This window comes from Balaenoptera acutorostrata, chromosome 1 (assembly GCF_949987535.1).
Source record: "Balaenoptera acutorostrata chromosome 1, mBalAcu1.1, whole genome shotgun sequence".
In the NCBI taxonomy this organism is placed as follows: domain Eukaryota; kingdom Metazoa; phylum Chordata; class Mammalia; order Artiodactyla; family Balaenopteridae; genus Balaenoptera; species Balaenoptera acutorostrata.
In genome coordinates, this window is record NC_080064.1 from 193217530 (window position 1) to 193229035 (window position 11506).

Here is an 11506-nt window from a genome sequence, read left to right on the forward strand (position 1 = left end):
GAATTTACCCAATAACTACTAAATACTCATAGCTGCAGTGTTATTACTTCATTAACTGCTGAGATCGTCTCCTTTCGATTTACCAAAGATTTTCTTCTTGTTCACATGCTGTTTCTCCATTGTCAAGCACAGTCTCTTGCTCATAGTAGGTGCTCAATAAATGTTTGCTAAGTGGATGAATGAACGAATGAATGAATGGTGACACAAAACTATAGGGTACATTTACTGCTCACCTTGAAACCATTCTGGTTCTTACAGGTGTTTCTGGAATAAAGGAAATGCTCATAGAAGATTTCTGCTTTTGTTTACAAAGGATTCTTTCAGTATTCACTTTATGTTTATGAGCTGTAAGTTTGTAGAGACTATAAATACGATCAACAACTTTGGACCTACTTCGAACATCCTACAAAAGAAAATGTGCATTTATTAAACTAATAAGAATTCTGTATCCCTTCTATGCTAGCAAAATCAATCACAGTATACAAACACTAAGCAGTAAATTACGAGCTTTTAACAATAAAGAGCTGAGCTCTCCAAGTTCAGCAGTTAGATTGGTTTAAATTATGAATTTATAAGACAATTATGAAGAAGGCAAATATTCAAAAATTGTACACTTAACTCCACACTAAATAAAAAAGCAAACATTAAAGTCAATATACCTATTACATATGGTTACCAAGTCCTGTGAATTTTACCTTCTTAAAGTTTCCAGCGTTACCCACTTACCTCTGCCTGATGTGACCCCAGGTCAAGTACAGTCTCTTGCCCAGACCACTGCGTGTCTACACTTGCCTCTTTCCTTAATGGTCTCCCTATACCCACACGCTCTCCCAATCCATTCTTCAACCAAAATCCATTCTTCAACTTAAACTGGAACATATCTCCTTGTTTAAAATCCTTCAGTGGTTTCCCACTGTTCTCAGGATAAAGGCCACAGTCCCATCATGGCCTGCAGTCACCCCTGCTGACTGTAACTCCTGGAGACGATACTCAGAGGCCTCACCAGAGAAACGCTTGTCACAACTTTATGTCACAGCAGGAGGATGAGGAGTTGTACACATCTGGATTTCTACCTTGCTGGGACAGCTGTTGCTTCTCTCAAGTACATGGGAGCTGGTTACTCCTAGGGCTGTGATAAATTCTACTTCTAGAATTCAGCTTCTCTGACACATAAGAAACAATTCATATCAGCACAAAAAGCAGGTGTGAACACACGCAAAGCCCTATTTAAGTTGTGATAACTGCTTAAAAGTCTTGGGCTTAAGAACATGTAAAAATAACCTCAAAGGAAAAAAACTGATGAATACTTACAGAAGCTCGATTTGTCCTCTTCAGTAAAACAGCTAACAAACAACAAGTTTTTGTGAAAATGCTTCTACTCTTGTCTGCAACTTTGTCACCGGGCTTTTCTTGGTACATTTGCAGAAGCTCCAGCAGTGTATCTACACAGTTTTCTACATCATAAACTGCTGAAGTCGTTTTCTCATACTGGAAGAGAACAGAACCAAGTTACAAATTATAATAAACACAGATACTGGGTTGGCCAAAAGGTTCGTTCGGTTTTTTCCGTAAGATGGATCTAGTAGCATTAGTTGTCTTTAACTTCATTCAAAACAATTTTGTTAGATTGTATATGGCAGCTGTCATATCAGTGTGCATTTAAAAAAAGACTAATCAAAATTGATGAATTTTTGTGTAGTTATTTTAATATTGAAGATGGAAGAAAAAAAACAACATTTTCAGCATATTCTGCTTTATTATTTCAAGAAAGGTAAAAATGTAACCGAAATGCAAAAAAAAGATTTGTGCAGTGCATGGAGAAGGTGCTGTGACTGATCAAACGTGTCAAAAGTGGTTTGCGAAGTTTCGTGCTGGAGATTTCTTGCTGGACGATGCTCCACAGTGGGGTAGACCAGTTGAAGTTGATAGCGATCAAATCGAGACATTAATTGAGAACAATCAGTGTTATACCACGTGGGAGATAGCCGACATACTCAAAATATCCAAATGCAGCGCTGAAAATCATTTGCACCAGCTTGGTTATGTGAATTGCTTTGATGTTTAGGTCCACGTAAGTTAAGCGAAGAAAACCTTCTTGACCCTATTTCTGCATGCAATTCTCTACTTAAATGTAATGAAAACGTTCTGTTTTTAAAACAAATTGTGACGGGCGATGAAAAGCGAATACTGTACAATAGTGTGGAATGGAAGAGATCGTGGGGCAAGTGACATGAACCACCACCAACCACACACCAAAGGCCAGTCTTCATCCAAAGAAGGTGATGTTGTGTATATGGTGGAATTGGAAGGGAGTCCTCTATTATGAGCTCCTTCCGGAAAACCAAATGACTAATTCCAGCAAATACAGCTCCCAATTAGACCAACTGAAAGCAGCACTCCACGAAAAGCATCTAGAATTAGTCAACAGAAAACACATAATCTTCCATGAAGATAACGCAAGACCGCATGTTTCTTTGATGACCAGGCAAAAACTGTTAGAGCTTGGCTGGGAAGTTCTGTTTCATCCGCCGTGTTCACCAGACATTGCACCTTCGGATTCCCATTTATTTCGGTCTTTACAAAATTCTCTTAATGGAAAAAATTTCAATTCCCTGGAAGACTGTAAAAGGCACCTGGAACAGTCCTTTGCTCAAAAAGATAAAAAGTTTTGGGAAGGTGGAATAATGAAGTTGCCTGAAAAATGGCAAAAGATCGTGGAACAAAAGGGTGAATACGTTGTTCAATAAAGTTCTTGGTGAAAATGAAAAATGTGTCTTTTATTTTTACTTAAAAACCGAAGGCACATTTTGGCCAACCCAGTACTTTAGAAACACCAACCAAAAAGGAAGCCAGACGTGATTAGAAGAGGTTCTGCTGTTCTGGTACAGCGCAGTGTACAGGCTGTCAGCTCTGGAGGGAGACGGACATGAGCCCTCCACCACTGACCACACGCTGCTCCTCGGGCGAGGACCTTACATCCTGTAAAGAAGATTATCCCTCCACTACAAAATGGGAAGGATAACACCATATGAACCGCCTTAGAGGATGAATGGGAGGACTAAATTAAATGATGCATGGAAAGCACTAGCACATAGTTAGCAAGTTCTCAACTAACTTGCTGTTATTACTGTTATAAAAACAGGAGAAATAAATCATAAAAAATTACAGTTTCTATGTACAGTTATGTTAACAGAGTAACCATTCCCACCCCCCCTCCCCGAAGACTACGGCACATAGTAAATGACCTTTAACTCGGAGATCTGAGTTCTAGTGATGAGCAAGCATCAACCTAACTTGCTGGGGGAGGTTTCTTGACCAAGGAACTCTTCGTTATCAAGACGGAAACTACCTTGGCGACGTTAAGCAAGACCTGCACAGCGTATCCGATGACCTCCATACAAGGGACACTACGGTTACAGCTTCGGATCAAGACAAATATTTTAGAAATTGCTCCACTCTGGGCCATATTCTCACAGCAAAGTGAAGACAATCTAGTAACTACCTCTGAAAGGGGGAAAAAAAAGAAGAGATACATTCACAGCAACAAAATCAGTATCATATTATTATATTCTTTGTATGACTCAAGGGTAAAAACACATTTCTAACCTTATACAAGATATTGTTAAAACAAACTAACCCAGGTGCTTTAGAGCCTCAAGAATAGCGGAAAGGTACTTGTATGTCAGGAGATAGTGCAGGGCAAGTGTGGTTCTATGGTAGAGCTTGTTTTCTTCTCGAATCTCCCTGTTAACACACTGAAGTCTCTGTCGAATGGCTTTAATTTTTGTACAATCATTTTTCTTCCTCCAAGAATATCCTCTCCATAACGCCTTAAAGAGACAAACCAGTAACTTTAAGATTACAACCTCTGATGTTGTGGACTTAACATCTACATCTACTACCACAAAGTAAATATTTTCAGTAAAATTACACGACGTGATCTTTGCAACTTTGCAACTACAACTTCAGTTCAGGTTCTAATAAATAGCAAAAGCAATTTTTCTAGGAAGAAATACATATAATATTCCTGTATATAAGTTAAAGCATCATTCACTGGCCAAAGACGGCTAAATCTATTCAAAAGGCAAAAATACTTTTGCATCTTTCAATCATCAACTTCCTCTATGGAATGTGAAAATAAAGGGCTTAACAATGAAATTATGGTAGCATAGTGCATATGAGTTATTCTATTGGCCAATCTCAGCTTTTTAAATTAGCATGACTGTGCTTTTTAAAATGTTAGATATTGGGGATTCCCTGGCGGTCCAGTGGTTAGGACTCGGCACTTTCACTGCCGTGGCCCAGGTCCAATCCCTGGTTGGGGAACTAAGATCCCGCAAGCCGTGAGGTGCAGCCAAGAAATAAAATAAATAAATAAAAATAAAATTCAGGGCTTCCCTGGTGGCGCAGTGGTTGAGAATCTGCCTGCCAATGCAGGGGACACGGGTTCGAGCCCTGGTCTGGGAGGATCCCACATGCCGCGGAGCGACTGGGCCCGTGAGCCACAATTGCTGAGCCTGCGCGTCTGGAGCCTGTGCTCCGCAACAAGAGAGGCCGCGATAGTGAGAGGCCCGCGCACTGTGATGAAGAATGGCCCCCACTTGCCGCAACTGGAGAAAGCCCTCGCACAGAAACGAAGACCCAACACAGCCATAAATAAATAAATAAATAAATAAAATATTAAAAAAAATAAATAAATAAAATAAAATTCAATAAAATGTTATATATCGTGTAGATGAATTGCAAACCAAAGTCTTGAACTAAAATCATAATATTTTCAGTTACCTGAATTTTAGTGATTCTATTATTAAATTTTTCCTGCTTTTTACGGAGGAGAAAACGGCATACGGCTTTCTGTATTACTGATGCAGCCCTATTTTGCTGGCTCATATGTTCTTGAGCTTCATCCTTAATTTTTATGAAGCTATGTTCCTGAAGAAACCTCTTATGCTGTAATCTTGCTCGAAACCATCTCTGTTTAAAACATATGAATAGTTTTTTTACTTCAGGTTTCTTAATGAAATAAATAGAACATTTATTGAAATATCTTTCAACCCTCCCCAGTGGCATTACATTTCCACCCTAGTTGGTGTAGAAAATTCCAGGCCACAGTGGGTGTAAGTGTGTGTGTGTGAGTGTGTGTGTGTGAGTGTGTGTGTGTGTGTGAGTGTATGTGACTGTGAGTGTGGGTGAGTGTGAGTGTGGGTGAGTGGGTGTGTGAGTTGTGTGTGTCTGTGTGTGTGTGTGTGTGTATTTAACCCTGCACAACGTATGCCTCATTTCATAATTGATATAAGTCTTATCAAGCTGTATATTATTCTTCAATTTGTTTTTTTTTTTTACTCAATATTTTATATGTAAGTATATTAACATATACTGTACAAACAGGATTCTTATCCAGAATACATAAAGAACTCCTATAATCATTAAGAAAACACTCAACAGAAAAATGAGCAAAGTATGTGGAAAACAAAATTTAAAAAGCATACCATACACAGATAAGAATTTCAATAACCAACACAGAGGAAAGATTTTTTAAAATTGCTAGCAATCATAGGAAATCCAAACCAAATATGAGATATAATTTGCCATTCATCAAAATGACAAAATCACAAAGTCTTGTAATGTCATGGGTTGGCAAGGAGGTCGAGAGAGAGACAGGTGCCCTGGGTGCCGTTACATGAGGGGTAAATGGGTACCGTGCACCACAGGATAACCTGCAGCCTTAGTCCTGCGCTACAAAACGCAACTCACCTCTAAGCCAACCAACCACCCTAACGGCCACGTGGCAAAAGCTAAATACTATATAACTTTAGCAGCGGTATTTGGAAATCGTTTATGAAATATTAAAAAGTTTCAAACAAAAATTATGTCATAGTTTTACTGCGAAGGAAAAGCTAACCTGAATACAGATGGCTGAGTTAACCTGTTTATTATTAGCATTCTTCAGAGCCCTGTGAAGTCTGTACGCTCTTTGAATTCTAAGAGCAGACAGGTGATAAAAGGCAGCTGCTGTGAAGTGAAGAAGCCTAATTTTGGCTCTCTGTTCTAAAATCTAAAGGAGAAAAAAAGATTAACAACCAAACAGTTGACTCTTAAGACAATCAACCAATGTTTATTTTTGTATATCCTCAATACCAAATTATATAAATTAGCAACAGTAAACTAACTTGAAACTATTAAAATTATCTACATTGTAACCTGAAGTAATTATACTCCTTTACTATACAATACTTTCCATGGTGTAACCCCTAACTGAGGGTATAGAAAGCACAATTATATTTGGGCACTTCACTCAAGAATTTAACTAGACTACCCAAGGGCAGCTAGATAAGGCTTTGAAGGTACTAATTATAATGGGAGAAGTCTAGGAACAGTAAACTGAGAAAGGGTTAGAGTGCTCCAAGCAGAACCGCTGAAGATGGTGATGTTAAATCGGACAAACATTTGATCCGACTTCTCCAGTAGCAGTCTCGCCACATCCAGCACAAGACTTTTGCAGCAGAAGCTCCCTCCAGGGAGGGGCCTTTGGCCTTCAGAGTTTCAATTTATACTCAGCGAACAAAACACAAAAGATTTCTCCTTTAAATTAATTATTTTCTGTTTACCACTGCTTCACGTACTGGATGTCCAGAACGCCAAGAATTCCCTAGGGAGGATTCTCTCCTGCTGAAGGTGTGGAAGTTATCAACGGAATGGTCCTACAACCCCTGAGAGAGTTGCTTGGTGGTAGCAAAAGGTGACTTGAATAACAACCTCCTTCACGTGTGGGGAGGGGGAGGGGGAAGCTGGGACGAAGTGAGAGAGTGGCATGGACATATATACACTACCAAATGTAAAATAGATAGCTAGTGGGAAGCAGCCGCATAGCACAGGGAGATCAGCTCGGTGCTTTGTGACCACCTAGAGGGGTGGGATAGGGAGGATGGGAGGGAGACGCAAGAGGGAGGGGAGATGGGGATATATGTATATGTATAGCTGACTCACTTTGTTATACAGCAGAAACTAACACACCATTGTAAAGCAATTATACTCCAATAAAGATGTGAAAAACAAAAAAAAACCCAACAACCTTCTTCACATGTGGAGCCCTCCTCATACTTCAGTTCCTTTGTTAAGATTTATTACACGAGAAAAGTTATTTTGCATTTTTGGTGAGCATCTATGGGAAATAGGATCATAGAACAAAAATCTATGGCAACCAGTGATCTTGTTACATGGGGCTATTCAGAAGCTGAATAAATTCTAGTTAATGGTTATATCAGTTCTGAAATTATCCTCCAAAATCTCAAATTTCTTAACACAATTTAACATCAGGTATTTCCACTTCATAAGACTGAGATATCCTACTTAAAAATACTTACCCTTTTTCTTACTAACCAACCACGCACCAGTGCTTGTAGAACAACTGTAGATTTTTTTAATTCAACGTATTTTATCCTTTTACACTTCCCAGCCTTCCTGGCTCGTATGTATCTTTGTATGGTCAAAGCAGCTGATTTCTGCTGGAGAAAGACCTGCCTTCCTTTATATGCTCTGAAATTTGCTTGGATCAAACAAGCAGCTTGATGTCTCTATAAGGAAAAATTTGCAAGTGACATTAATAGATAGAAATAATAATTCAACCCACTGGAGGTTCTGGAATTTCTCAATGAAAAATAAGATAGTATAATTATGATCTTTTTTTTTTAACATTTTTAGTTTAAGAATGTCATATTTCACAGATTTTGAAACCCACAGAGGGCTACAGCTGAAAATGAAGTTTTTATGAAGGTGCAAACCAGGGACCATAGATACCTGGTGCTTTTTCCCTACCTTCCTCTTGATACTTTTCATTGTGAATGAGCAAAGGACTAGTATTACTACAGGACAAATGCATTTACTACAAAAGCTAGCTACACTCTAGAGAACAGAATGGGCATTATAAGCAGCTGTGATGGAAGCTGTCTGCTGCTTCGAGAACCAGTGTACTCCCAGCACATCTTAGATTCCTCAATTCTAGAACATCCTGACAATCAAATTCCAAGACACATAAAGTATCTGGATTGAAATGAAAACTAGGTTTGTTTTACAACATAGACCCCCATCTACTAGCTGAGTGACCTTGAGCAAATCCCTTTACCTCTCCAGACCTCAGTTTACTCATCCGTAAAATGAGAATGCTGATAATAGCTACCTCACAGAGTTATCATGAGGATCCGATTAGTTAGTAAATATATAATAGAAGGTGTAATAATAATAGTGGGTATATAATCATACATAGTGAATATGAACATCAAAATTTACAAGTAAAATTTTAATTTTGATTTCTTTAATAAAAGACCATAGGTACCACCATTGTTCTAGAACCAATGTTAAATATTTTAAATAGATTACCAAATGTGGCTTAAAGAGTATGTGTTGACTCATACAGACAGGATATGCTACATCTATTATGATTTTCTTCAAATAAGTCACTTCAAACTTGGGTTTGAGAATATGTTATAAAAACAGATACACAAACAAAAATACAAATAGCATTTTTATGAGTGAATATAATTTTTAATTGACTGCAATGATGTGTTTATAGTAAATGTATAGTTAGATCTTTAAATCATTTTTTCTTTTCTGTTTTTTAAAGTAGTTCTTTATATATGAACTGTTTTTTTAACACCTACTTTTGTCATTAAGAATTGCTCATGAGCTGTTCTTCCAGAAAGTACTGCTCTCCATTTTCTCTGAATGATGATTGTTGATGCTCTCACGTTCAAAAACCTGAAAAGTGATTATTGGAAAGCAATTTCAAATTAACTCATTTAGTAAGCATTCATTGCCCGTCCCCTATAAATACTAGAGGAGAAAGAAAATATAAGAAAGGTAGGGCTTCCCTGGTGGTGCAGTGGTTGAGCGTCTGCCTGCCAATGCAAGGGACACAGGTTCAAGCCCTGGCCGGGGAGGATCCCACATGCCGCGGAGTGGCTGGGCTTGTGCTCCACAACTACTGAGCCTGCGCTCTAGAGCCCGCAAGCCACAACTGCTGAGCCCACGTGCCACAGCTACTGAAGCCCACACGCCTAGAGTCTGTGCTCCGCAACAAGAGAAGCCACGACAGTGGCAGGCCCGTGCACTGCAACGGGGCGTGGCCCCCGCTCGCCGCAACTGGAGAAAGCCTGCTCACAGCAACAAAGACCCAACACAGCCATAAATAAATAAATAAAATTTAAAAAAAAAAAAAAAAAAAAGAAAGGCAATGAGAGAATTAAAAAAAGTAGAAAAGGATAATTCATACTTAGGTTCTAGCAATCAGAACTTTACAAACACACACACACACACACACCCCACACACACTCTCGCCCACGCAGCGGACACATTTACCGTCTTCTCTGCAGTTTGGTACAGAAGCAACCCTGAATGATTCTAACAGCTCTTAACACAGCCAGATACTCTTTACGTGCTTTCCAACACCTGTACCAGGCTTGAATCTTGCAGGCAGCTTTCACTTCACGTAAATATTTCCTCGCTTTATGTCTTCTCCACACAGTCTATTAAACATATAAACATAACAAATATGACTCAGAAATACATAACAAATAAGACTCAGTATTGATAACAGTTAATATAAGGTCAAGCAGACAAGATCAACTGCAGAAATGCAGTCACACCCCAACTCCTCTATGGGACTCGCTCACTCCGGACACGTGAGCCCTCTGAGAACAGCGGGCTGAACTGTGACCTCCTACTACCTGCTTCAGCACATACCCTGTGGCTGGCTGCGGGCTATGCCCAACGCAACCCTGAAAAGTATTTAAATTGTAAGATGCACGCACCAGGTGTGTGCACTGCCCTCACCTTCTCAGTCCATGTGAAGGAACGAAAGGAAATGAACACACTGATGCCTCCAATTCCAGGGAAGGGACAGGAATTCTTCCCACTGCCCTCCCCACCCACTGCAGACACATCCTGGGTTCTGTGTCCAGCCTGTTGCAGAATTCTGAGGGCATCCATCTACCTGAGGACCACCAGATTTTCCGACTTTGGCAACCTTGTGGTTGACTAAAAGCTTAAGTAACAGTTACAACTTCTTAAGTGCTTAGCGCTGTACTAAGCACTATGATTCTTTACAGTAACATAGGTAGGTAATACTATTATCTCTAATTTAGAGATGAAAAAAATGAAGGCCCAGAGGAACTGACAGCAGTAAAATTACTTGTTGATGTCACAGGTAATAAGTGACAGACATATCTTATTTAATCCTTATAAATATCTTGTGAGATGATTATTAAGATCTCTACACAAAACAGAAATTAACGTCAAGAGACTTGTTACCACACAGCCAGTTAAGTGATAAGAGTCAAGATTTGAACCTGAGTCTATCTGACTTCAAAACACCTACAGCAAATACAACAGCTCCACCTAACATGGGGAATCAGGCTCTAAATTCAGTTGACAGGCGAGAATGATATATACGGTCAAACTTAACTCTTGTGATGGTCTTAACTCAGAGTATTTCTATATGGTTCTTATGTAAACAAAACCGAATACCAACATAGTAGTATTCATAGTGGAAGCCAGGTATCAGTATTTTTAAAGATTCCAAAGTGATTCCAACGTGTGCTAAAGTTTAAGACCACTGGTTGGTATGTGTTAAAAACTAGATGCGCTAGTAAAGAACATATACAGATCTATATGATTTTCTTTTTATATAAATGGGGGTAGATTTGTTTTTCAACCTGTGCGTATTGATCCAGAATTCGCTTTTCTTTTTAAACTCAGGTCTTGGCAAACTATGGTCTCTGGGCCAAATCTGGCCCCAAGCTTGTTTTTGTAAATAAAGTTTTATTGGAACACACACACAAAAAAACAAAAAAACAAAAAAACTAGATGTGCAACATGCACTTTTATAATTTAGCTATATAAAAGAAAAAACAGGGCTTCCCTGGTGGTGCAATGGTTAAGAATCCGCCTGCCAATGCAGGGGACACGGGTTCGAGCCCTGGCCCAGGAAGATCCCACATGCCACAGAGCAACTAAGCCCGTGCGCCACAACTACTGAGCCTGCGCTCTAGAGCCTGCGAGACACAACTACTGAGCCCGCATGCCTAGAGCCCGTGCTCTGCAACAAGAGAAGCCAGCTCAATGAGAAGCCTGTGCACCACAATGAAGAGTAGCCCCCGCTCGCAGCAACTAGAGAAAGCCCCTGTGCAACAACAAAGACCCAATGTAGCCAAAAATAAATAAATAATTTAAAAAAAAAACAAAAAAAACCCAACAACTAATTACTAAAAAAAAGAAAGAAAAAAGAGTTGAATTTTCCTAAGATTGTTATTTTGGCTTTTCTAACATGACCCCAACTAATACATGCACTTGACACCCACCAGTCCTTGACTCCTGGCAGCGTCTGGAACTTGAGCACTCCTTGCCTCCTCCCTCAACCCTTGGTTTCTTTATACCACAATCTTCAGCTTCCTTTGTTCCCTCTTAATACCATAGGTTGGCTTCTCCTCCCAGCACCCTTGAATTTTGATGC

The 11506-nt window shown here is 39.4% G+C and overlaps 1 protein-coding gene across 5 annotated transcripts in view; it reads right to left on the reverse strand.

Annotated features, from left to right (window-relative positions):
* ASPM (assembly factor for spindle microtubules) overlaps nt 1–11506 on the reverse strand; it is a 62955-nt gene that overhangs the window by 2626 nt on the left and 48823 nt on the right. For all 5 annotated transcript variants that reach the window (XM_057549452.1, XM_057549474.1, XM_057549460.1 and 2 more), the window contains 9 exons: nt 9355–9521; nt 8658–8754; nt 7365–7574; nt 5903–6055; nt 4786–4974; nt 3638–3830; nt 3350–3504; nt 1312–1488; nt 234–403 (listed from right to left, as the gene is read on the reverse strand). In XM_057549452.1, coding sequence (XP_057405435.1) covers nt 234–403; nt 1312–1488; nt 3350–3504; nt 3638–3830; nt 4786–4974; nt 5903–6055; nt 7365–7574; nt 8658–8754; nt 9355–9521 — 1511 coding nt within the window. The remainder of the gene's footprint in view (nt 1–233; nt 404–1311; nt 1489–3349; nt 3505–3637; nt 3831–4785; nt 4975–5902; nt 6056–7364; nt 7575–8657; nt 8755–9354; nt 9522–11506) is intronic.